At 51.5% G+C, this 22,966-nt stretch overlaps 3 protein-coding genes across 14 annotated transcripts in view; 2 read left to right on the top strand and 1 right to left on the bottom strand.

Moving 5' to 3' along the window:
- DLEC1 (deleted in lung and esophageal cancer 1) overlaps nt 1–480 on the top strand; it is a 68,324-nt gene extending 67,844 nt beyond the window's left edge. For all 3 annotated transcript variants that reach the window (XM_011953328.1, XM_011953330.1, XM_011953329.1), the window contains one exon: nt 39–480. In XM_011953328.1, the coding sequence (XP_011808718.1) occupies nt 39–325 (287 nt within the window). In that variant the 3' untranslated portion in view covers nt 326–480. The remainder of the gene's footprint in view (nt 1–38) is intronic.
- On the bottom strand, nt 453–14,957 carry ACAA1 (acetyl-CoA acyltransferase 1). 3 transcript variants are annotated; one of them, XM_011953333.1, is made up of 13 exons: nt 14,730–14,785; nt 14,579–14,683; nt 14,306–14,399; nt 11,709–11,766; nt 9,683–9,762; nt 9,354–9,396; nt 7,025–7,123; nt 5,515–5,595; nt 4,239–4,429; nt 3,897–4,076; nt 3,561–3,616; nt 3,300–3,445; nt 457–865 (listed from the first exon to the last, which is right to left on the bottom strand). In XM_011953333.1, exons 3-13 carry the CDS (start codon nt 14,364–14,366, stop codon nt 790–792), a joined length of 1,071 nt encoding a protein of 356 aa, XP_011808723.1. In that variant the 5' UTR covers nt 14,367–14,399; nt 14,579–14,683; nt 14,730–14,785; the 3' UTR covers nt 457–789. The 3 variants fall into 3 exon arrangements, with proteins under 3 accessions (XP_011808722.1, XP_011808723.1, XP_011808724.1); XM_011953332.1 differs by having other exon boundaries at nt 453–865; nt 14,579–14,957; XM_011953334.1 differs by lacking the exons at nt 3,897–4,076; nt 7,025–7,123 and having other exon boundaries at nt 14,579–14,957.
- Nucleotides 14,958–15,987: 1,030 nt separating this feature from the next.
- MYD88 (myeloid differentiation primary response 88) lies at nt 15,988–20,735 on the top strand. 8 transcript variants are annotated; one of them, XM_011953325.1, is made up of 5 exons: nt 15,988–16,741; nt 17,588–17,722; nt 18,112–18,273; nt 18,482–18,573; nt 18,856–20,735. In XM_011953325.1, exons 1-5 carry the CDS (start codon nt 16,375–16,377, stop codon nt 18,874–18,876), a joined length of 777 nt encoding a protein of 258 aa, XP_011808715.1. In that variant the 5' UTR covers nt 15,988–16,374; the 3' UTR covers nt 18,877–20,735. The 8 variants fall into 8 exon arrangements, with proteins under 8 accessions (XP_011808715.1, XP_011808713.1, XP_011808710.1 ...); XM_011953323.1 differs by having other exon boundaries at nt 18,112–18,292; XM_011953320.1 differs by having other exon boundaries at nt 18,112–18,292; nt 18,482–18,577.
- The last annotated feature ends 2,231 nt before the right edge of the window (nt 20,736–22,966 follow it).

The raw sequence follows: 22,966 nt of genomic DNA, 5'->3' as shown, positions 1-22,966 counted from the left end.
GGCCCTTCCTAACCTCAGCCCCCACATGCTCCCCACAGGAGTAGTGAGCTGTACGAGTCCACGATGGTGGTGGAAGGTATGCTTGGTGAGAAGTCCTGCACCCTGCGGCTCCGGGGCCAAGGCTCTTATGATGAGAGATACATGTTGCCTCACCAGCCCTGAGGCTCTGCCCCAGCCCTCAGCCCTAGGCCCCAGCTGGAGAATAAACATTGCCCAGGGATTAGGAGCATATCTTCAGCACAAAGACACAGACTTGGGGACCTCTGGGCAGCTCCTGGAATGGAAGAACCCCCTTCCACAATGGTCTCAGCCTAGGCCTTCATGATATGTCTTCAGAGCTAACACAAAGGATAGGCCACACCACAGTAGAGACCACCGCATTGAGAATCACTACTCATTGCATAGCGAAGACCAGTATGGCAAAATTAGCCTTGGAAAAAAACCACAGCCACTAAGATAAATTCATGCAGTTTTACTATGCCCATTGCACTTCTCATCCATGAATTCGCCTTGCCCTAAGAATTAACCATGGCCTTGTGGCCTGGGTGACCCAGGCTGCTTTTGTCTTGCACAGCTAAAGAGGGTCTGATGCGTGGCTCAACACCCTACCCACTCCTATACCATGTCATCAGTGTTCACATTTTCCAAATGAGTTGAAGTGCCTTGATCTGTCCACTGCCACCACCACCAGTGCTGAGTTTTCTCATGTGCTTTTGCTTCTGTAGTGTTGCTGCCTTGCTGCTACAGCAGCAGGACTGTCTGCGTAGCGCCTCCAGCCTGGAACCTCACTCAGTTCCCAGGGTATTCAAAGACAGCAGCGGCTCCCATTCCAGTTCCGATGCACATGGATACCACTCCGTATGCCCTGTGAAAACAAAACTTAATTGGCTGGGCAAAGGCACCCACCAAGTTACCTCCAGACCAGGCTGAGCCAGAAAGACTTCATGGACAAGTAGGATGCAAAACCATCAGACCAGATTTGTGGGGCAAGCAGTACCCTGGCCTCCCACTTGGGCACACACACAGTGGCAGATGCCCACTGCAGGCTAGTATCCCTTTCAAGGCTGGCCCTCAGGGAAAACAGGGATCATACCCCTACATCCTCAGTTCAGGGTGTTTCTGTGTGCATGTTCTCCTCCCCAGGGACCGATCATAATCCCAAAAGACACAATTCCAAACACAATCATCCCAAATGTTGAAATCCTGGAAGAACAAAATCCCTAAAGTCTAAAATCCTGAAAATCACAATCCTAAAAGACCAAAATCCAGAAAATATAATTCTGGAAAAAATAATTTGGAAGCCTGGCATGGTGGTATCTACTTGTAGTCCCAGCTATTCAGCAGGCTGAGGCAAGACAATCACTTGTGGCTAGGAGTTCAAGACCAGCCAATATAGCAAGACCCCCATTTTAGAAAAAAACTTTTTTTAAAAGATTGATTTAAAAGATATTTACATTTTTAGACCAGGTGCAGTGGCTCAAACCTGTAATCCCAACACTTTGGGAGGCTGAGGCAGGTGGATCACGAGGTCAGGAGTTCAAGACCAGCCTGGCCAACATGGTGAAACCCTGTCTCCACTAAAAATACAAAATTTAACTGGGTGTGGTGGCAGACACCTATAATCCCAGATACTCGGGAGGCTGAGGCAGGAAAATTGCTTGAACCCAAAAGGCAGAGGTTGCAGTGAGCCGAGATCACACCACTGCACTCCAGCCTGGACAACGGAGTGAGACTCCATGTCAAAAAAAAAAATGTACATTTTTAAAAGCAGACTTATTTGAGGAACAAAAACAACAGAACACTTCACAGACTACTTTACACAATAAAATAGGCAATAATTACACATTTTTGCAGGCATAAACACTCAAGTATGCTAACAATAGTCACAGGAGTATAACAATTATAAACAGACAAACTGTATTCATAAATAGGTTAAAAAGCAAACTGTATAAATGGCTGGTAATTGTGTGCACCCAGCTTTATAACTGCAGTCATATGAATACCATGAGGGACAACCTATGTCTTTTAATGAGATTGATCAAAAACTGACGGAGCCAGGCACTATGGCTCACACCTATAATCCCAGCACTTTGGAAGCTAAGGTGGGAGGATCACTTGAGCCCCGGAGTTCGAGACCAGCCTGGACAACATAGCAAAACCCTGTCTCTACAAAAAATACAAAAAATTAGCTGGGTGTGGTGGCACACACATATAGTCTCAGCTACTTAGGAGGCTGAGGTGGGAGGATTGCTTGAGCCAGGGAAGCAGAGGTTGCAGTGAGCCTGAGATGGAACCATTCCACTCCAGCTTGGGCAACGGAGTAAGACCCTGTCTCAAAAAACAAACCAACCTGGGATGGGTCAGCACTGCATAAGTAGTCACCCAAAGAATCAAGATCTTGAGAAATTTTATCTTTCACAAATGCAGGTGCACAAACAGCACACTTCTTCATTTACTGAGGAAGTTTCAACATTTTTATGTACATGCACAAGGCTTACAAAGTCAATGTCATAATGCACTTTCATGGAATCAGATTTCTGATGCCCAAGGCAGAAAGTGTGTCCCAGCTCTGAGAGAGACAGTTCACCTTCTGCATTTGTTCTCTCCAGGGCCCTAGGCAATTAGATGGTGCCTGCCAACACTGAGGGCGGGTCTTCCCCACCTGGTCCACTCAGACGCATACTCTAACCTCCTCTGCAAACACCCTCACAGACACACCCAAAACATTACTTTGTCAGGTTTCTAGGTATTCCCAAAATTAAGTCCATTCCTTGTCAATTTAGCACCCATTCACATCTCCTTAAACCATACTTAATTTCCAAATAAAGACAATAACAAGGTAATGGTTACATCATATTAGTTACATGGTGTAACTAATATGATGCACTATTCTACATACGGTGGAAAATGCACTAATCCCTTCTCTAGAATTCATAACATGAGTTCAACATTAGGATTTCAACATAAGAGAGTTTAATCTTTTCAGATTGTGATTTTTTGGGATTTTAGACAGTAAGGATCTTTCTGCTTGACTAGTCAAGTGTAGAAGTAAGAAGGAGGTAAAGAGTAGAATAAGGCGTTTGATCTGTAACTGAACAATCAAGATAACTCACTACCTTTGGACCAGCCAAGACCTTAGGGACTTTGATCTTTTGGGATTTCAACATTTGGGATTACGGCGCTCAGGACTGTGTCTGTCGAGATTATGATCCAAAGCCCACCTACCTCTATCCCCTGCCCTTCAGGTGCCCTGACTTGGGTATCCCCTCATGACCCCACTGCCAGGAGCAAAGCCTTACCTCTTCCCACGGCGCTTCAGCTCGTTGAGCAGCGTGATGACCTGTCGTGCCCCAGTGCAGCCCAGTGGGTGCCCTAAGGCCACTGCACCCCCCAGAGGGTTCACCTTCTCAGAGGGGAGTCGTAGCTTCTCCACACAGTAGGCAGCCTGGAAGGAGGCAGATCATCAGTTACAGCCCTCTTACTCCTCCCCTGCACCACTTGCCTGCTCACTCCACCTCGGCTGTCCAGGGCCAAGGCAACATTGAGAAACAAGGGCTCACCTGGCTTGCAAAGGCCTCATTGATCTCGAAGATGTCCACGTCACTCACTGTCAGCCCTGCAGGCAAGGTAGAGACCTGAACTGACACACTGGCAGTCTGCCTCCCCTGGGACCCGCCCCATCCATGGGCCTACAGGCTGCCTGGTATGTGTCTCTTCCAAAACGGTGAGCCAGTCTCAGCTGTGGGGTCAGGAAGGGCTTGGAGTATGGGACACTACCCTGCCCCACCTCCACTCTGCAGCACCCACAGGACCACCCTCATGCCCCTGGCAACAGCATGCAGGGCAGCTGCAGGATCCAGGTGGGACCCAGATACGATGTGAAGGAGCCACCTTACCTGCTTTTTGCAAAGCTATAGGGATGGCGTAGGCAGGTCCGATGCCCATGATGTCAGGTGGGACCCCAACCACTGCATAGGACCTCAGGACCCCAAGGATGGGAAGGCCCAACTCTTCTGCCTTGGACCTCCGGGCCAGCAGGATGGCAGCTGCCCCATCACTCACCTGGCTAGAGTTTCCTAGGGGCAAATTGTTGGGGTAAGAAGGCATCGGGGTGGGGCTGAGGAGATCCCAGCCCTCCCACTTCTACTTTGCAGAGGGGTCTATTCCAGGTTCCCAGAGTACAGCACCCAGCATGGCCATGGCCTCCTTTCTCATACCGCACCCCGGACCAGTCTCACCAGCTGTGGTAGAACCATCCTTCTTGAAGGCAGGCTTCAGTTTGGCCAGGCCCTCCATGGTGGTGCTGGGGCGGATACCCTCATCCTGGGTCACAGTGATGCTCCTCTTGGTGCCCTTGTCATCATGGACCATGGTGGTCACAGGCACAATTTCAGCTTGGAAACAGCCCTTGCTCTGGGCTCTTGCTGCCCTGCCAGCACCATGGACAGCCAGGCTCAGCTCCCTTGGGGTTCCCTTCCTCCCTGCCCCCAACCCCTATCCATTTGGGTAGATGCAAGCTTAGGCTGCTAAATTCAGGGACACGCTGGACTTTGGGGGAGCTCTGAGGGCACAGCCAAGGCCTTACAGGGCCTACTTCACCATCAGCCCTAGACCTCCAGATCGTGGCCAATCCCAGCCTCAAAAGGGGCAAGGGTGTTTGGAGGTGGTGCCTCCACTTAGAGCCCTTTGTCCGAGAGGGACTAAGCCTGCTTGGCTCTCTCTGCTGAACTGAGGATGGAATCCCAGAAATATTTGTGCTGGGTTCTGCCAACTTTTCTGCCCAAACTCAACAGTTCGATGTCATCCACTCCCCAGTTTCCACCTATTTAAAGTGACATATACTAAACCACCCATGTATTTTTTATTTAAGCAGTTTTAAAGCACAAGTTATTTAAGGATGACCCTTGCAAACATGTGCAGCATATTAAGTGCCCAGGGACATTCCAGTGGAAGGAATCTAAGGCTTCCAACACATTTTCAAATGGTTATGTTACCCAAAGTGGCTAAGAATCACTGCCTCAGGGAAGCCAACCTGGCCCAGATACCACTCCTGCTTTTGCTGTCCTCTCTCTGGACAGGCAGGACTTGCCAATCTTAGCCTGCCTGAGCCCCTGGGGTTTCTCTGATATCATCCCCAGTTCTTGCCTCAGGATGCTGTCACAGACCCAGCATGGTCCAGAAGCTAGGATGTCAGGGTCCCTAACATTGCTGGCCCCACACTCCAGGCTACAATATCCAATCTGCAAACCACAGCCAGAAAAGAACAGAGGGGGAAACTGAGGCCTAGCTACGGCAAAGTCAGGGTGAACAGACAGTAATAGAACCTGGAAGTACTACCAACTCACAGTGGCCCTGACACTTCCCACTTCCCACCCCCAACCTGGGTGGCACGAGGCCTGGAAAGCACTCACTGCCCAGCGGTAACTACAAAACGGTGCCACTTCAGACCACTTAGGATAGACTCAAATCCTCACTCTCCAGCCCTTTAAACATTCCTCCCCAAGCAGTACTCACTTCTGCTGGGAAGCCAGGGCAAAGGTATCCTGCTTCTCCCGTGAAATGCCAAACCGCTCAGCCACATTCTCAGAGGTTATCCTAGAACACAAACAGCAGATAGTGTGGGCATTGGTCTGATAGCCTAGAGGAAGGGACCAGGCTGTAGAGCTGTGCTCAGAACTCTGGATTCCCAAGGCTGTAAGCAGGAGAGGATGTAAGGGCAGTCCATGACACAGACAGTAGTGATGACTCAGGATATGGTACAGCCTGCCCTGAGAGTGGATATAAAGGCACAGATAGGGAAGTCAGCAATGCTGGCCAGATCCTGGAGAAGCTCATACACCAAAGAGACTTCCTCCAAGAGATAGGGCAGCCTGCATGGGGGCAGTTGCAGAAAAGAGTTTGTTCCCTGGGTGAGCTGCCTCAGCGCAGGGGAGAAAAGGAGCAGGGGAGAGCTTGGGTGGGGGCACTAACTGGCTACTCCTGGCCAGCTTCTTCTATGCCTCAAGGAAAACTGCTGCAATGTAGGGAGATGAGGACTCCCCAATCTCCTCCGGAAAGGCCAAACCTAGGCTTCCTGGTCACCTTGGCTGGGGTCTATGCTTATCCTGAGAACCTAGAGCCACAGCTAGGCCTTCCAGCCTGGGCTTCTGGCTTTATAGTCTTCCCTTGAAGATACAGTATGTGAAAGAAGCCACGGCACTGCCCCTCTCCAAGCCTTAGTCTCCTCATATATCTAGTGGATCCAGGACTCCTGGCCCACAGACCCTGGGGATGGCCCAGAGGCTCAGAGAAGCTAAGGTGTTCCATACAAATGCCACATACTTTTCTTTTTTCTTTTCTTTTCTTTTTTTTTTGAGACAGAGTCTCGCTCTGTCACCCAAGCTGGAGTACAGTGGCGCGATCTCGGCTCACTGCAACCTCTGCCTCCCAGGTTCATGCCATTCTCCTGCCTCAGCCTCCCGAGTAGCTGGGACTACAGGTGCCCGCCACCATGCCTGGCTAATTTTTTGTATTTTCAGTAGAGACGGGGTTTCACTGTGTTAGCCAGGATGGTCTCGATCTTCTGACCTCGTGATCCATCCACCTCGGCCTCCCAAAGTGCTGGGATTACAGGTGTGAGCCACCACACCTGGCCAAATGCCACATACTTTTCATGTTGCACCTGACAGGGCACAATTCCCCCCACCAACATGTTCAATCACCACAAGCTTCCCACTGCCTTCTCAACTTTCTAGGCCCCCAAGGCTTTGGAGTGGAGCTACCATCATCCTTCCTATGACTGAGCACCTCAGTGTAGGAGTGATAAGGTAGGTGATGTTTGGAAACTCGGGGGCACAGAGAGGACCTGGGGGCTTCAGGAAATGGAAGTCAAGGGCAACATCAAGTGTCATCCCCAAAGTCCCTGCAGACCTTGCCCAAAGGAAGGAGGCCAAGGCTTGGCACCGCCAGCCGAGATGATAAAGTTCCTTGGCTCCCTGCTCTAGGCTGAGAGGGCACGAGCACACAGAGCTATGGGAGCACTCACCCCATAGGAATCAGGCAATCTCTGGCCTTCTCCTTCTCCATCAAGCGCGAAGTAATATTTCCAGGGTTCCCTCTGTCAGCCAGGGACATGGACTCCACCCTGGGGAGGAGGAAGAGGAGAAGGTAAGGTGAACTGGGCTCTAGCAGGACTCCTTCAGAGATAGCTGAACACTTGGCAAGTGCTAGGAAATAGCCAGGGAGCCCTAGGAAGTCCAGTGGGCCTCTGGGAGCCACAGGCAGGGCACCTGGCCAGCAAGGCCCAGCTGTGAGTACAGGGCTACTGAGCCCTGTCTCTATTTCGCCCCCCACCCCAGGACACAGCACTGCACAATAAACACTCCTGGGGGCAGGGCTATGCTTCCCTATACAACTGCTAAATCAGCCAACTGGCAATTCCAGAGAAAAGCCTTCTGGTGTCAGCCACAGAGGAGGAAACACATCCACAAGCCAGGACCTGCCCTCAGGGCTCCATTCAGAAGGGAGAAGAGACAATTTGAAAGTAACCACAGGCCGGCCGTGGTGGCTCACGCCTGTAATCCCAGCCCTTTGGGAGGCTGAGGCGGGTGGATCACGAGGTCAGGAGATCGAGACCATCCTGGCTAACACGGTGAAACCCTGCCTCTCTAAAAATACAAAATATTAGCCGGGCATGGTGGCGGGAGCCAGGGTGGGAAGCTGAGGCAGAAGAATGGTGTGAACCCAGGAGGCGGAGCTTGCAGTGAGCCGAGATTGCACCACTGCACTCCAGCCAGGGGGACAGAGCGAGACTCCATCTCAGAAATAAATAAATAAAATAAAAATAAAAGTAACCACAAAGCTGAGCTCAAAGGGCGATCAGACCTGCATAGACAAGGAAGTGCTATGAGCTGAGAGGAAGGAGACAGCGGCGTAGTGTGGTCAAAAAAGGGTTTTGAGGCGATGGGGGACCCTAACACCTCAAGGGATGCTAACAGATAACCTTGACTGAGTGCTTTTCATGTGCCCAGAACTATTCTGAATTCTTTTCAGATGTTAGAGTGCTTCAGTGTCAGTCACATGACAGACAAATACTCCACAGTGTAAGCTGTTGGTATTACTCCATTTATTCTTCTCAACTTCAACAGAGCTGAGCTAGGTGTCCCCATTTTATAGATCAGGAGACTGAGGTCTAGGGAGACTGTATAACTTGTCCATGGTCACCCAGCCTGGATCCACATTTAAGTAGTCTGGCCTCAGAGCCCACTTCCAACTAGAGTGCCCTGTGCTACATACTTGCTGATCAAAGCCTGTGGAGAACAGTCAGGCTATGATGTGGGTGTCAAGCCCGGCCCAGATCTTAATATCCTAGTACCATGGTCCTTAACCTGCTTGGGAATCAGATACTCTCTAAGAAACTCATAAAAGCTCCAGCCCTTCTCAAGTTATCCACACCATCTTTCACCCAGTAAAATAGAAGAACATGACAGAAATCAAAGGGCAGTGGCCCGTGCCCAGCCAAAGTCCTTGTAGAGTGGTCTTGGCTTTATTTACAACTGTAGACAAAGGTCAGTACAACTCAGTGCCAGCTGCCACAGCCCTGGAACAGGGGCCAGCAATGTGTCCTCTCAAGAAATACTCTAAAGAGGATGCAAAAGGCAGCAGGGGTATTTCAGAACCCTGGGGCTGCTCACTTCCCCCAGCCTGCCAAAGCCCTTACTCCCCTGCCCTCCCAGCACCAGATGCCCACCCAAGCCTGGGCACCAGTGCCCTGCCCTTCCCTGGAGGCACTGCCAAATACAACTTCTGCAGCTCCATTTGCTGCAGCCAACGATGGAGCCACAGTCTAGGTGGCGGTGACAGTGACCAAACCACCACAGATCTCATTTTGTCCCTCACAGCCCATAGGCAGCTGGAAGTTTCCACATTGGTACCAGGGTGGGGAGACAAAGGGACACACAGCCTAGTAAAATGAACAAACTAGTTATACAGTAGGCAGCTGTCCCTGGCTTTAGAGAACCCACACTGCAACTTCTCTCTCAGCAGCATCATGAATCAACAAGGGCCCCAAAAGGAAACCCAAATGCTGGATTTTCTCAAAATGCTTGCCCACCTTTTCCAGCCTGAAATACTTCCAAGAAACTAAGCTTTTAGAGGCCAGTTCCCCTCCCCTGCTAGTGCTGAGAGGTATGAGTGATTCCTGAGCAGCCAGAGTTGGTAGCCACTCTGAACCTGCATTTGTGAGAACCCACTCCCGGCCAGCTGCCTAATGGGGATAGGGGGAATCCTGAAATCATGGCCTCTGAGAACGCAGATGAAAATTAGTTTTATTGTCACAAGTTGGTTAATAAGCTCCGGCAGAAAAAAATTCTTACCCACAGGCCATGCCAATGTCATAAGACCCATTTCTGATGCCACCTGCAACAAAAGCATTTCATAAACATCCTTTGCCAGAGTCCACCTGTTCTGGAAGCAGTGGAGCCTCTTCCCCACCGGGTCTCTAGATGGGACTCAGCCCCAGCCTCAGAAATGGAAGACCCAGGAATGTTCAGAAAAGGCTTTGGGCAGTGGTAGGGGGCACTCTTGCACTCTTTCTGTGGTTAGAGTCCTCTCAGAAATCGTTATTGCTTGCCCAGCAGACAGCGACTTTGCTGACCCAAACCCACAGGTCCAGGACCAAGGTGCCCACCCAGTCATAACTTACCTGCTATGCTGGCCACTGCCTGCAGCCCCGATGAACACTGTCTATTGACAGTGGACAAAGGCACAGTCTCTGGGATGTCACTGAAACAGAAGGTGAGAGAGTAGAATCAGCCCCCAATTCCATGCCAGGCTCTCATGGAAAGCAGTCCTATGCTTCTAACTACCCCCCCTCAAGGGATGTAAAGGGCAGGGGAACAAACCCAGCAACCCTGCCCCCATGCCAGGCCAGATCCATGGAATGGGGGTGGGCAGCTACTGGACAGACCCCATCTCTGCAGGCACTTGCTCCCCAGGGCCACCAAGCACATTCCCTTCCATTCCTGTGAGTATCTTCAATCAATGACCAAGCACAGCCGAAAGGCAAGGGAAGCCTGTTTGGGCCACAGGGATCCTTCTCTCTCTCCCTTTGAAGATTCAAAAATGAAAACTGTGTATCTCTGTTTCCCCCAAAGAATAGAGAAAAGGAACTGCTGCTAGGACAGAGCACCAGAGCAAAAGAAATGCCTAAAGTCTGAGGCCAGGGACCCTCAGCCTTACCAGTAATCATATAGCTAACCCTGCACGTTCCCCATGGACTCTTGAAAACCTGATCCCACCTAGACGAAGCACTCTGATGGGAATCATGTGTTCTAACATCCGTTGCTCTGGTAGGTTCCCCAAGACTCTCACGCTGGTCTTAGCCCTGGAAGCTAGTAGGGCTTCCCCTCTTGATGTGACCTGCCTTAACCAACAGTAAAAAGTCCTAGGGAAATTTCCAGACCTCCTCAGACCCACAGACTCAGAACCTGAGGGAGTGGAAACATCCTGGTGATTCTGGTGTACGGCCAGATTTGGGAGTCTCTGAACTAGTGCCCAGGCCAGGCTCTGCAGAGACTCTCTCAGGTGGATAGCCTCCTGTGCAGCCTGTTTGATCCCTCCAGGGTCCCTTAACTCCCTAGTAGGTAGTTACCATTCCTTCACTCAATCCACCAAGTGTTCACTAAATACCTACTTACCACAAGGCATCACCTGAGGGATGCTGAGATGCTTATAACACTGTGCTCTGGAGGATGCCCAACCAACACACAGAAAATGAATCAACTAGCAGAGACTGAAATAATAGGGCAAGAAGGCAAACCACATCAGAAGGAAGTACATGGCTAGCTACTACTGGAGAGGAAGGGGCTCTCATTTTCAGCCTGAGAGCCTGGATAAGTCATGCCAAAATGGTGAGACTGTGTTTGGGCAGGGTTTGTCTTTCTGTCTAGGGCAGAAAGAGGAGGTAGGGCTAGCACTTCAAGGAGACAGAATGACGATATCAGGGAAGACAGTAGGCTGACAGCCGGCTGAACGAAGAAAAGTCAAGGTGAGTAAGCAGCTAGGAGATGAGGCTGGGAGGTAAGTCTGGAGCCAGATTGTAGGGGGCCTTGAACTACAGGCTGGGCAGTCTAAACCTCTCCCAGTTCCTAGAGGGTTTTTGTTTTCCTGTTCCTTCACTAGCTAATGTTCCTATTTATTGTTCTCCATACATCTAGAAGTACAAAGCTAAGCAGTTCTTAAATCTACACACGAAAATAATTTAAGCACTCTTTCCCCTGCAGGCGCTTAAAGGAAAGTTTACCAGGTCTCCTCCTGAGTGTCCCCCTTCCCCATGGTTCTGCCCTATCCCAAAGTCTCTGCTAGTGGGATATGACTGGAGTTAGCTCAACTAGTAAAAAGGCTGAAAGTCACTTTTCAGCATGCTTACTTGGTTACCTGACAAATGAGGGCAGAATCCACACTTACAAAAGGCAAGTGACAACCTGGCTTTGGCTAAAAATCAAGCCACAGAGAACTTCTGCTCCAGTCCCAAAGGTCTTGTGTATCCTGGCTCAGCACTTGAAAGTAGGGGAGAGGTTGAGTCCACAAGAGCAGGGAATCAAGGACTTTGGTTGCCTCATTCTGGTGTCCAACCTTATCCTCCCCAACCTGCAGACTGAGTTCCCTGGGGCCTGGGCCCAGTAAAACATCAAAATGGCCAACCCATGGCTAGAACTAGAAAAGTTTACCTCAGAAACTGGGCGATTCGGGCCATGATTGCCCCGGCCCCAGGCTGCAGCACATTTCCTGTGGACAATAAACTTTCATTCAGTGCCAGGTGGTGGTATTCTGGGCACTAAGGTATAGCTGTGAAAAACAGAGATGAGGCATTCCAGATCTTTCTTTGGGACACTAGCCCTTGGCAGGCTCACTTGCGGCTCTGGACCATCAGGGTTTGGGGCAGGGAGAGCCAGCCATACAACAGCTTGTCCTGGTCATCCACCAGCTCCTGTCGCTAAGGGTCCCACGCTCACTTGCCCACGCACCCAGCTTTTCCACATCAGCAGAGATGGGCAGGTTGCCTGCCCTTAAAAGTGAAATGGGAGTTTCTGAAAATGCACATCTCCCCAGGTATCCTCCTCTGAGCCCTGTTGTCACCCCAGAGAGGTGGAACAGTGATTGCTGACCTAGGGGTGGCATCCGCTGGATAAGACTCTTGCCATATCATGTTGAGTATTTTAAGGTGAGGGGTGGGACAGACTGAAGGTTGTGGGGAAAAGTAAGATCAGATTTTTACTGTGTCTATGTAGAAAAGGAAGACATAAGAAACTCCATGTTGATCTGTACTAAGAAACTTTGTTTCTGCTTTGAGAAGCTGTTATCTGTAACTTTAGCCCCAACCCTGTGCTCACAGAAACATGTGCTGTACTGAATCAATGTTTAAGGGATTTAGGGCTGTGCAGGATATATCTTGTTAACAATGTGTTTGCAGACAGCATGCTTGGTAAAAGTCATAGCCATTCTCCATTTTCTATTAACCAGGGACACGATGCACTGCGGAAAGCCGCAGGGACCTCTGCCCAAGAAAGCCTGGGTATTGTCTAAGATTTCCCCCCACTGAGACAGCCTGAGATATGGCCTCGTGGCCATATCCCGTGGGAAGGAAAAGACCTTACCGTTCCCCAGCCCGACACCCGTAAAGAGTCTGTACTGAGGAAGATTAGTAAAAGAGGAAGGTCTCTGTTTCCCACACGTCCCTGGGAAGGGAATGTCTCAGTGTAAAGCCGACCATTGGTTCTATTCTGAAACAGGAGAAAACCACTCTGTGGATGGAGGCGAAATATGCTGGCAGCAATACTGCTGTTACTCTTTGCTACACTGAGATATTTGGGTAAAGAGAAACATAAATCCAGCCTACTATGCACATCTGGGCATAGTACCTTCCCTTGAACTTATTTATGATGCAGATTCCTTTACTCACATGTTTTCCTGCTGACCTTCTCCCCACCACCCTGTTCACCCTGTTCTCCTGCCTAAGAGGTCCTGCCCCTCCACACCTGTGGGTATTTCTCGCAAGGCGGAGACGACTGAGAAAATAAGACACAGAGACAAAGTATAGAGGAAGAAAAGTGGGCCCAGGGGACCGGTGCTCAGCAATTGAGGACCTGCACCAGCACCAGTCTCTGAGTTCCCTCAGTATTTATTGATCACTCTCTCTACTATCTCGACAACGGGGATGTGGCAGGAGTACAGGGTAATGGTGGGGAGAGGGTCAGCAGGAAAACATATGAGCAAAGAACTCTGTGTCATAAATAAGTTTAAGGAAAGGTGCTGTGCCTGGATGTGCATGTAGGCCAGATTTGTGTTTGACTTTACACAAACATCTTCGTGCAGTAAAGAGCAGTATTGCCGCCAGCATGTCTCACCTCCAGCCATAAGGCGGTTTTCTCCAAACTCAGTAAATAGAATGTATGGTCGGGTTTTACACCGAGACATTCCATTCCCAGGGACAAGCAGGAGACAGATGCTTTCCTATTATCTCAACTGCAAAGAGGCCTTCCTCTTTTCCTAATCCTCCTCAGCACAGACCCTTTATGGGTGTTGGGCTGGGGGACTGTAAGGTCTTTCCCTTCCCATGAGGCCATATCTCAGACTATCTCAGTTGGGGGAAACCTGGACAATACTCAGTCTTTCTTGGGCAGAGGTCCCTGTGGCCTTCCGCAGTGCATTGTGTACTTGGTTAATAGAGAATGGAGAATGGCGATGACTTTTACCAAGCATACTGCCTACAAACAAATTGTTAACAAGGCACATCCTGCACAGCCCTAAATCCATTAAACCTTAAGTCAATACAGCACGTTTCTATGAGGACAGGGTTGGGGCTAAGGCTAAAGATTAACAGCATCTCAAAGCAGAATTTTTCTTAGTACAGATCAAAATGGAGTTTCTTATATCTTCTTTTTCTACACAGACACAGTAACAGTCTGATCTCTCTTCCTCTCCCCCACACTGCGGGACTCCCCTTGCCGAGATAGTGAAAATAGTAATCAAGAAATACTGAGAGAACTCGGAGACCGGTGCTGGTGCAGGTCCTCCCATGCCTAGTGTCCCGGCCTCCTGGGCCCATTGTTATTTCTCTATACTTTGTCTATGTGTCTTATTTCTTTTCTCAGTCTCTCGTCCCATCTGACGAGAAATACCCACAGGTGTGGAGGGGCAGGGCCCCTTCAAAGGTCAAGGCCATGGAGGTTCCCCCAGTGAAAACTCGGGGTGGGGAGGTGAGGAGAGCTCTGGACGAACTGAAAAACGGGGAGGGCCCAGCGCAGGGCCTGGGTGGTGCGCTCACCGACACAGATGTCCCCCAGCTCTTCCGGCCTCAGATTCACGTCCTTGAGAACCGCGGTCATGACGGCCGAGAGAAGCTCGTCGGGGGTGGTGTCCTGCAGCAGGAAGAGCAGCCGCGGTGACCCCCAGTGCCCCATGCTCACCCCAGGGAGACAAAGCGACCACAGCTGGATGCGGAGCTGCCTCCGGCGTCCAGGGTAACCAAACATACGAACCGGACCCTAGCCCGCGCTGGCGTCTTCCCACACTCGGCACCCAGACCCTCGGGCCTCACCTTGAAGCCGCCGCGGCCTGCCCGACAGATGGCCGTGCGCCGCCCGTGCACCACCACCACGTCCGCGGCCGAGGCCTGCGGGGAGCCGCTCAGGCAAGGCGCAGCCTGCGGCATCCAGCCGGAACCCCGCCGGCCTGTCAGGTGGCCCAACACTACCTGCAGCCTCTGCATTGCGCAGCTCAACCCCACAGATCAGCCACCAGTCCCGGAACTGACCGCCGGAGTTAACAGACAGCCGTCCGCGCACGCGCAGAACCACATCTCAGCCTCCAAGGCCTCAACTCCGCCCGCAGCCCTGAGAACAGACGCGAGCGACCCTCCAAAAGTCCCGCCCACCTCCCACCGCAGCCAACCACAAGGTGAGTCGGCCTGGGAACCCGCCCCTCCCCGCCACCGCCTACCGAACCCTCTATAGGAGGGCCCACAGTCACCACCCAGCCGAGCTTTCCACTCAATGCCCCGCCTACCTTAGCCTACAGCAGCCAACCAAAAGGTGGATCTTTACGAATCCCCGCCCAGAAATGCAGAGCGGAAGCCTTTCCACCTTTTGTAGCCAAACTCGAGACCCGACCCCCAAACCTATGCCTCCTGCCCGCAGGCAAACGGAAGGCTGGAGCGCTAGGACCGCCTTCTGCTTGCGGGATGGAGATGGAAGCCGGGGCTCTAATTCCTCTACCCACTTCCTAGTCGGCTCTGCTATCCCTCCGGTCCCAGTACCCGAGCTAGGGGACCTAAATACTTGCTAGACGCCCGAGTCCTACTCCGACGTGGTTGGGCTTTCCAATTCTTTCGAGAAGACAGGGAATTTGGGCTTCCGGACTGGCCGGGAGAACAGATTTTACAGAGGTGCCGGGGTGTGACAAGCTCTTCAACTGGAGAATAAACGTTGCACACTTTTACCAGTTTTACACCCAATTGGAATGATTTTATTAGTGTCCATTTCCCGTGCTAGGCTGGGGGCTCCACCAAGGCAAAGAGGTACCTTGTATCCGGGGAGCCTGCGACAGGCTTGACACTTAGTAGATGATCAATAAGTACTTGTTGAATGAGTAAATGAATGAACCAGGGCTCCCTAGGTCAGGACTGTGTCCCTAAACCTAAAGAGCAAGGCCACGTGCCCCCTTGACTCCCAATAGCAGGGCCATGTCTTTACCTGAGACCCTGGAGAGTAGTACTGGGCTTCCCACAGACACCAAAGGACAGGGTGCCTTGTGGTCCCCAACCTAGTGTCATGACGTCCCCAACCATTTCGATGGCAGGGCCACGGCATGCCTCAGGCTCCAGAAGGCAGCTGTCCTTTTCCCACTCCCACCTGGGGAGCACAGCAGGGGTCTTCCCTTACCCCTACTGGCAGGATTGCGTGTTCCCCAGAGACAGTGGAGGGCACAGCTGGTGCCTTCCCGCTTGTCCCCTCCTCGCCATCCTCGAGGGCAGGACCGTATGAACCCCTCAGATTCCCCGGTGGAAGAATTGTGGCTCCACCAGATCCCAAAAAGCAAGGCCCGTTTCCTACAACCTCTGAAGGAGGGTCGTTCTCACCCGCCGCCTACCTACTACTACCATCATCAGACCCTCGAGGGCAGTGCTGTGGACCTCTCCAGATCTCAAAAGGCAGATTCCTACTTCTCACGCCCCCACATCGCCCGCCTCGAGACCTCAAGGGTAGAGGTGGGCGCCCCCGCCTCCGCACTTTTGCGCGGGGCTCGGGATTGTAGGGCAGGGCGGCGCTTCTCGGAAAGCGAAAGCCGGCGGGGCGGGGCGGGTGCTGTAGGAGAAAGAGGAAGCGCTGGCAGACAATGCGACCCGACCGCGCCGAGGCTCCAGGACAGCCCGCCATGGCTGCAGGAGGTCCCGGCGCTGAGTCTGCGGCCCCGGTCTCCTCCACATCCTCCCTTCCCTTGGCTGCTCTCAACATGCGAGTGCGGCGCCGCCTATCTCTGTTCTTGAACGTGCGGACACAGGTGGCGGCCGACTGGACCGCGCTGGCAGAGGAGATGGACTTTGAGTACTTGGAGATCCGGCAACTGGAGACGCACGCCGACCCCACTGGCAGGCTGCTGGACGCCTGGCAGGGACGCCCTGGCGCCTCGGTAGGCCGACTGCTGGAGCTGCTTACCAAGCTGGGCCGCGACGACGTGCTGCTGGAGCTGGGACCCAGCATTGGTGAGGACGTCCCCTTCCTGGCCTCGTACCTGGGGGGTGAGGAGGCTGACTTTCCGCGGCCTCAGCATCCTGTCTCCCATGGAGAGACCCCATTTCCTGCCTCGGGGGCCGGAGAAGCCTGCAGAGGGAGAACCATGCGGGTCCCGTTCCTTCTTAATAACTGGTCCCGGTTATTAAGAAGGACTGGAGAAAGGTCCGGAGAGGCGGAGATGGGAAGGAAGCAGCTTAGGCAGAGGCTTTCAGGTAGGACCAGGAGTCAGAATCAGGCTTCTGTGGGGGCATCTGGGCTGTTTCAAGTAGAGCAACAGGACAGGTGGGGCGACTGACAGTGGACTGTCTTAGAAATCTCAGGTCCTGGGGAAATGCAGCCCTTCTTTCTACTCACTGGCACTTACATAATATACATGCATAGGCGTTGGGTACAGCTGCCCACAGACAGGCACACCTTGCTGGGTTGGAATCACTGCCCTCACTGCACCATAACCAGTGGGTCTCCTGAGCCTTTCTAGCATGCCCAGCGCCTTGCTCACATCTGCCCTGGATCCCAGAAGAAGCAGACCTATCACCTTGGTACCATTCTCAGGATCCCTAGGAAGGGACAGAGATACAAACCTGACCTTGATGGCCTTCCAGAAAGCCAGAACACCACTGACATCCCTTTGGGTCAGTGAGAGCCAGTGGGAGCTCAACTTCTTAGAGCTGTTGAGCTGCTCATGGCACCAGTGAGCTGGGGAAGCCCTCTAGAACAACCCAGCCGGAGGAGGTGGGACAGCGCCTGGATCCTGACTGCGGGTAAAGAGGTGGGCACTCCCAGGGAGCCTACTTTACCCTGTCTCTTCCCCACAGAGGAAGATTGCCAAAAGTATATCTTGAAGCAGCAGCAGGAGGAGGCTGAGAAGCCTTTACAGGTGGCCGCTGTAGACAGCAGTGTCCCACGGACAGCAGAACTGGCGGGCATCACCACACTTGACGACCCCCTGGGTAAGGGTCCAATACTGTTCCCATGGGACAGGTGGAATAGGACATTGTGGCGTTAAGAGCATGGGTGTTGGAAGCAGATGGGCAGTGGGACCTTGGGCAAGTCACTTAATCTTTCTGAGCCTCAGTTTCCTCACCTGAGAAATGGAGATAATAGTCTTACATCTGGATTGCTGTGAGATGCTCATGAAACAATGTCTGTCTCGTGGTTAATCCAGAGCTTAGCCCCTGAGGTACTCATCTTTCCTCTCCCGGGAAGGGCACTTTCTCTGAGGAGTATCATCTTGGGAAGGGTGCAGGGCCCAGGGTTGCCTAGGCAGGGGACTCTTGGCTGGACCCCTCCCAAGACTTCCAATGGAGCTCTGACCACCACCCTTGTGCTGTGCACCTAGGGCATATGCCTGAGCGTTTCGATGCCTTCATCTGCTATTGCCCCAGCGACATCCAGTTTGTGCAGGAGATGATCCGGCAACTGGAACAGACAAACTATCGACTGAAGTTGTGTGTGTCTGACCGTGATGTCCTGCCTGGCACCTGTGTCTGGTCCATTGCTAGTGAACTCATCGAAAAGAGGTTGGCTAGAAGGCCATGGGGTGGGTGGGTGGATGGATGAAGCCCTGCTCTGGAGTCCAGATATTGGGCATCTCCTCCTAGCTGTGCACTGTCCAGCCTGGGCACAGTAGGCTCTTCCTGAAGCTATTCCCAGGGGGATATGCTGGACTAAGTTGCCACGGGACCTGCAGCCTGCCCACTCTTCCCTAGGTGCCGCCGGATGGTGGTCGTTGTCTCTGATGATTACCTGCAGAGCAAGGAATGTGACTTCCAGACCAAATTTGCACTCAGCCTCTCTCCAGGTAAGCTCAACCCTGCTCTGGCAAGATAATGAGGGAATGTGTAGTTGGGGCTTCTGGATTGTCAGCCTTCCCCCACCAAGGGCTGTGGATGCAGTACCAAAGAACTGCTGAAGATCTCTGCACACCTGAGCATGTGTACATGTGTGTGCCTTTTTGTGTGAGTGAATGTGTGCCAGGGTGCTTAGATGGAGGATGGCTGTTGTTAACCCCTGTGTTGAAGACTGGGCTTGTCCCACCGTGGGGCAAGGGCCTGATGCCAGCATGGCACCCCTTGGCTTGCAGGTGCCCATCAGAAGCGACTGATCCCCATCAAGTACAAGGCAATGAAGAAAGAGTTCCCCAGCATCCTGAGGTTCATCACTGTCTGCGATTACACCAACCCCTGCACCAAATCTTGGTTCTGGACTCGCCTTGCCAAGGCCTTGTCCCTGCCCTGAAGACTGTTCTGAGGCCCTGGGTGTGCTGTATCTGTCTGCCTATCCATGTACTTCTGCCCTGCCTCCTCCTTTGGTTGTAGGAGGAATCTGTGCTCTACTTGCCTCTCAATTCCTGGAGAGGCCAACTTCACAGACACATCTGCAGCAACTGAACATCACATTTCATGTTCTGCGTGGAACCAGTAGCTGTGAGTGGCACATCCACTTGCTGGATTATCAGCCAGGACAGTATAGAACAGGACCAGCTGGGACTAGGAGAAGGACCAGCAGAGCCAGCTCTGCTCTGAGCCATTCATACATCTTCAGCTTCAGTTTCCTCACTTGAGGAGTAGGATGGGGAGAACAGAGAGTAGCTACCTTTGAATCCCTGTAGGAAAAGATGAAGCATAGCTCTGGGTCTCCTGGGGGAGGGCAGTCTTGGTTGCGGGAGAGCTGGCTGTTGCTGGACTACATGTTGGCCACTGCTGTGACCACGACACTGCTGGGGCAGCTTCTTCCACAATGATGCCTACTGATGCTTCAGTGCCTCTCTGCACACCTCCCATTCCACTTCCCCACAGGGCAGGTGGGGAAGCAGGTTGGCCCAGCACAAGGAGATCCCACCTTGAGCCTTATTTCTTAATGGGTCCACCTCTCATCTGCATCTTGGACACCTCCCAGCTTCTGCCCAACCTTCAGCAGTGATGAGTCCCCAAGACACTTGCCTGAGCAGCTTGAGCTGCTTTTCATTTCCGCCTGTCAGGATGCCTGTGGTCATGCTCTCAGCTCCACCTGGCATGAGAAGGGATCCTGGCCTCTGGCATATTCATCAAGTATGAGTTCTGGGGATCAGTCACTGTAATGATGTGAGCAGGGAGCCTTCCTCCCTGGGCCACCCGCTGAGAGCTTTCCCACCAACTTTGTACCTTGATGGCCTTACAAAGTTATTTGTTTACAAACAGTGACCATATAAGAGCCTCCTGCCCCAAAGCTTGTGGGCACATGGGCACATACAAACTCACACACAGACACACACATATGTACAGACGTGCACTCTCACACACACAGGCAGCTGCATACACACGTTTCTCTAGGTACAGCTCCCAGGAACAGCTAGGTGGGAAAGTCCCATCATTGAGGGAGCCTAACCATGTCCCTGAACAAAAATTGGGCACTCTTGTATTCCTTTTCTCTTGTGTCCCTACTCATTGAAACCAAACTCTGGAAAGGACCCAGTGAACCGGTATTTATACCTCTAATGAAGCACAGAGAGAGGAGAGCTGCGTAAACTCACACAACAATGAACTACAGACACAGCTGTTCTCTCCCTCTCTCCTTCCCAGAGTGATTTGTACATTACTCTCAAGCTGTCCTTTGGGGAGAAGGTGTCATGGTCTTAAGTGTCTGTGCCCCAGGGCAGACCCTAGGACCCTAAATCCAATAGAAAATGTATCTCTTTGCTCCACTTTCAGCCAGGCTGAAGCAAGGTGTCTTTTCTCAGGATCTTGGGAGGGAATGGAGGCCCCTCTATGCATGATCTTGTTGAGGCGTTTAGCTGCCATGCACCTGTCCCCCTTTAATATTGGGAATTTTAGAGCAATCTCAAGAAGCATATTCTACATGTTTTGTACGCATTATAATAATTTCAAAGATCTCTGGGAAAAGCCTATATTTGCCATTCTTCTGTATCCTGGAATACATCCTGCATCCTGAGTTTATCATAATAAAGAATATTCTACCTTGGAATCTTTTGTGTGTTGAGCGGAAGAGGTTTGGAAGCAGTAATGTGGGTAAGAGAAGCTGGTCCACTGGGTGGGTTCCAGTGGATTTGGCAGGGACTTCCTGAAAGCTGGGCCCCCTCCTCATAGGTTAAGTCCTCAGCAGGGCTGCAGGCAGAACCAGGAATACTGATCTCAGCTAAAGACACTCAGGAGACTGCCCTCCTCCGGCCATGTTCAATCTTTTCTGGGTTGTGCCATGCTCCTGGGCCCTGGCCCAGTCTTTGAGTAGGGGCTAATCTATGCTCCAAAGAGTCTGGAGGACCCCGCCAACTCTAGCCACTGAGCACTGCACTGTTATTCCTATTAATCTTCTCTGGGCACATCTATGTTAATCCTAAAGGTACTGATCTATTTTTTTTTTTTTTTTTGAGATGGAGTCTCGCTCTGTCACCCGGGCTGGAGTGCAGTGGCCGGATCTCAGCTCACTACAAGCTCCGCCTCCTGGGTTCACGCCATTCTCCTGCCTCAGCCTCCCGAGTAGCTGGGACTACAGGCGCCCGCCACCTCGTCCGGCTAGTTTTTTGTATTTTTTTAGTAGAGACGGGGTTTCACTGTGTTAGCCAGGATGGTCTCGATCTTCTGACCTCGTGATCCGCCCGTCTCGGCCTCCCAAAGTGCTGGGATTACAGGCTTGAGCCACCGCGCCCGGCCGTTTTTTTGTATTTTTTAGTAGAGACGGGGTTTCACCATGTTAGCCAGGATGGTCTCGATCTCCTGACCTCGGGATCCGCCCATCTCGGCCTCCCAAAGTGCTGGGATTATAGGCTTGAGCCACCGCGCCCGGCCCTGATCTATTTTTGAAGCAAATGTATTGCTTTTTCACTGTTTAAGAAAATTTGGAAAATATAAAGAAAAAAACTCATAATAATCCCAGAGAGAACTCTAGTGACATTTCAGAGTGCTCAGACATTGTCAGTGACAGTAGCTTTTGTCTCAGTGGTCTATCTGCTGCCATGTCCTGGCTCTCGAGCCACCTGGATACTGGAGCCTCCCCAGCCTTGCCCCTGTGCCCTCAAGTACTCCTGGGAAGGCCCTGTGTACTCAGAGAACTCCTGAGGCCAAACCTTTCTCTCCAGCATCCCTTGGGGAGCAGAGCCACAGTGTGGCCCTGGCAGTGCCCCCAGGGTCTGCCATGTGCTGCCCATGGCTGGGGAGATAGTCCTGGGCCAGTCCCCTCTTGGGAAAAGCCTCTCTTCTCTCAGGCCAGGCTGTTGACCCAAATGTGCGCTCCCCACTCCTATCTGACCCTCATACTCCTCACACCTGCCTGTCTCCAGTGCCTTCCTTCCCATTAGCTGGGTTCCCAAATGTGAATAAAGCTTCCTCTTCTCATTTTCAGTTTTAGTCCTCTAGGAGCATTTAAAAGAGAAACTTTCCTTTTTCAATAAGGAAAATTTACTGCTGAAATTATCAAAGGCAAAGCAGGAAACTTTGGAGGGCAGCAGCATAGTTGAAATTCAAAACTACGATTCTGCATGATGATGGACATGGATTTCACCACAAGTTAATGACCAGGGAGAGAATTGGGGAGAGGGATTTCCTCTAGATGAGATAAGACTTGGGTCATAAAGATCAAATGTACTAATATAGTATGACTTTGTTGGTTGCTGGTTCAAACTGACCAATTATAAAAAGACAATACTGGGTCATATATCTGATAAGGGGTTAATATCTGGAATGTATTAAAAAAAACTCTTACAACTCAACAACAAAAGAAACAAACAACCTAACTCAAAAATGGGCTAAAGACCTAGACAGACGTTTCTCCAAAGAAGATATACAAATGAGGGACGGGTGTGGTGGCTCACGTCTGTGATCTCAGTACTTTGGGAGGCTGAGGTGGGTGGATTGCTTGAGCCTAGGAGTTGGGGACCAGCCTGGGCTACATGGCAAAACCCTGTCTCTACAAAAAATACAAAAATTAGCCAGGCGTAGTGGCATGAACCTGTAGTCCCAGCCACTCGGGAGGCTGAGGTGGGAAGATCGCCTAGGAGACGAAGGTTGCCACGAGCTAAGATTGCGCCACTGCACTCTAGCTTGGGCAACAGAGCAAGACCCTGTCTAAAAAAAAAAAAAAAAAAAAAAAAAAAAAAAAAAAAAAATATACAAGTGGCCAATAAGCACATAAAAATATGTTCAATATCATTAATTAGGGAAAGTAAATCAGAACCACCATGAGATACATACCACTTTATA

Source organism: Colobus angolensis, unplaced genomic scaffold (assembly GCF_000951035.1).
Source record: "Colobus angolensis palliatus isolate OR3802 unplaced genomic scaffold, Cang.pa_1.0 Scaffold36, whole genome shotgun sequence".
NCBI lineage: Eukaryota > Metazoa > Chordata > Mammalia > Primates > Cercopithecidae > Colobus > Colobus angolensis.
Note: the sequence above shows the minus strand (reverse complement) of the source record. Positions and strands in the feature narration are given on the sequence as shown.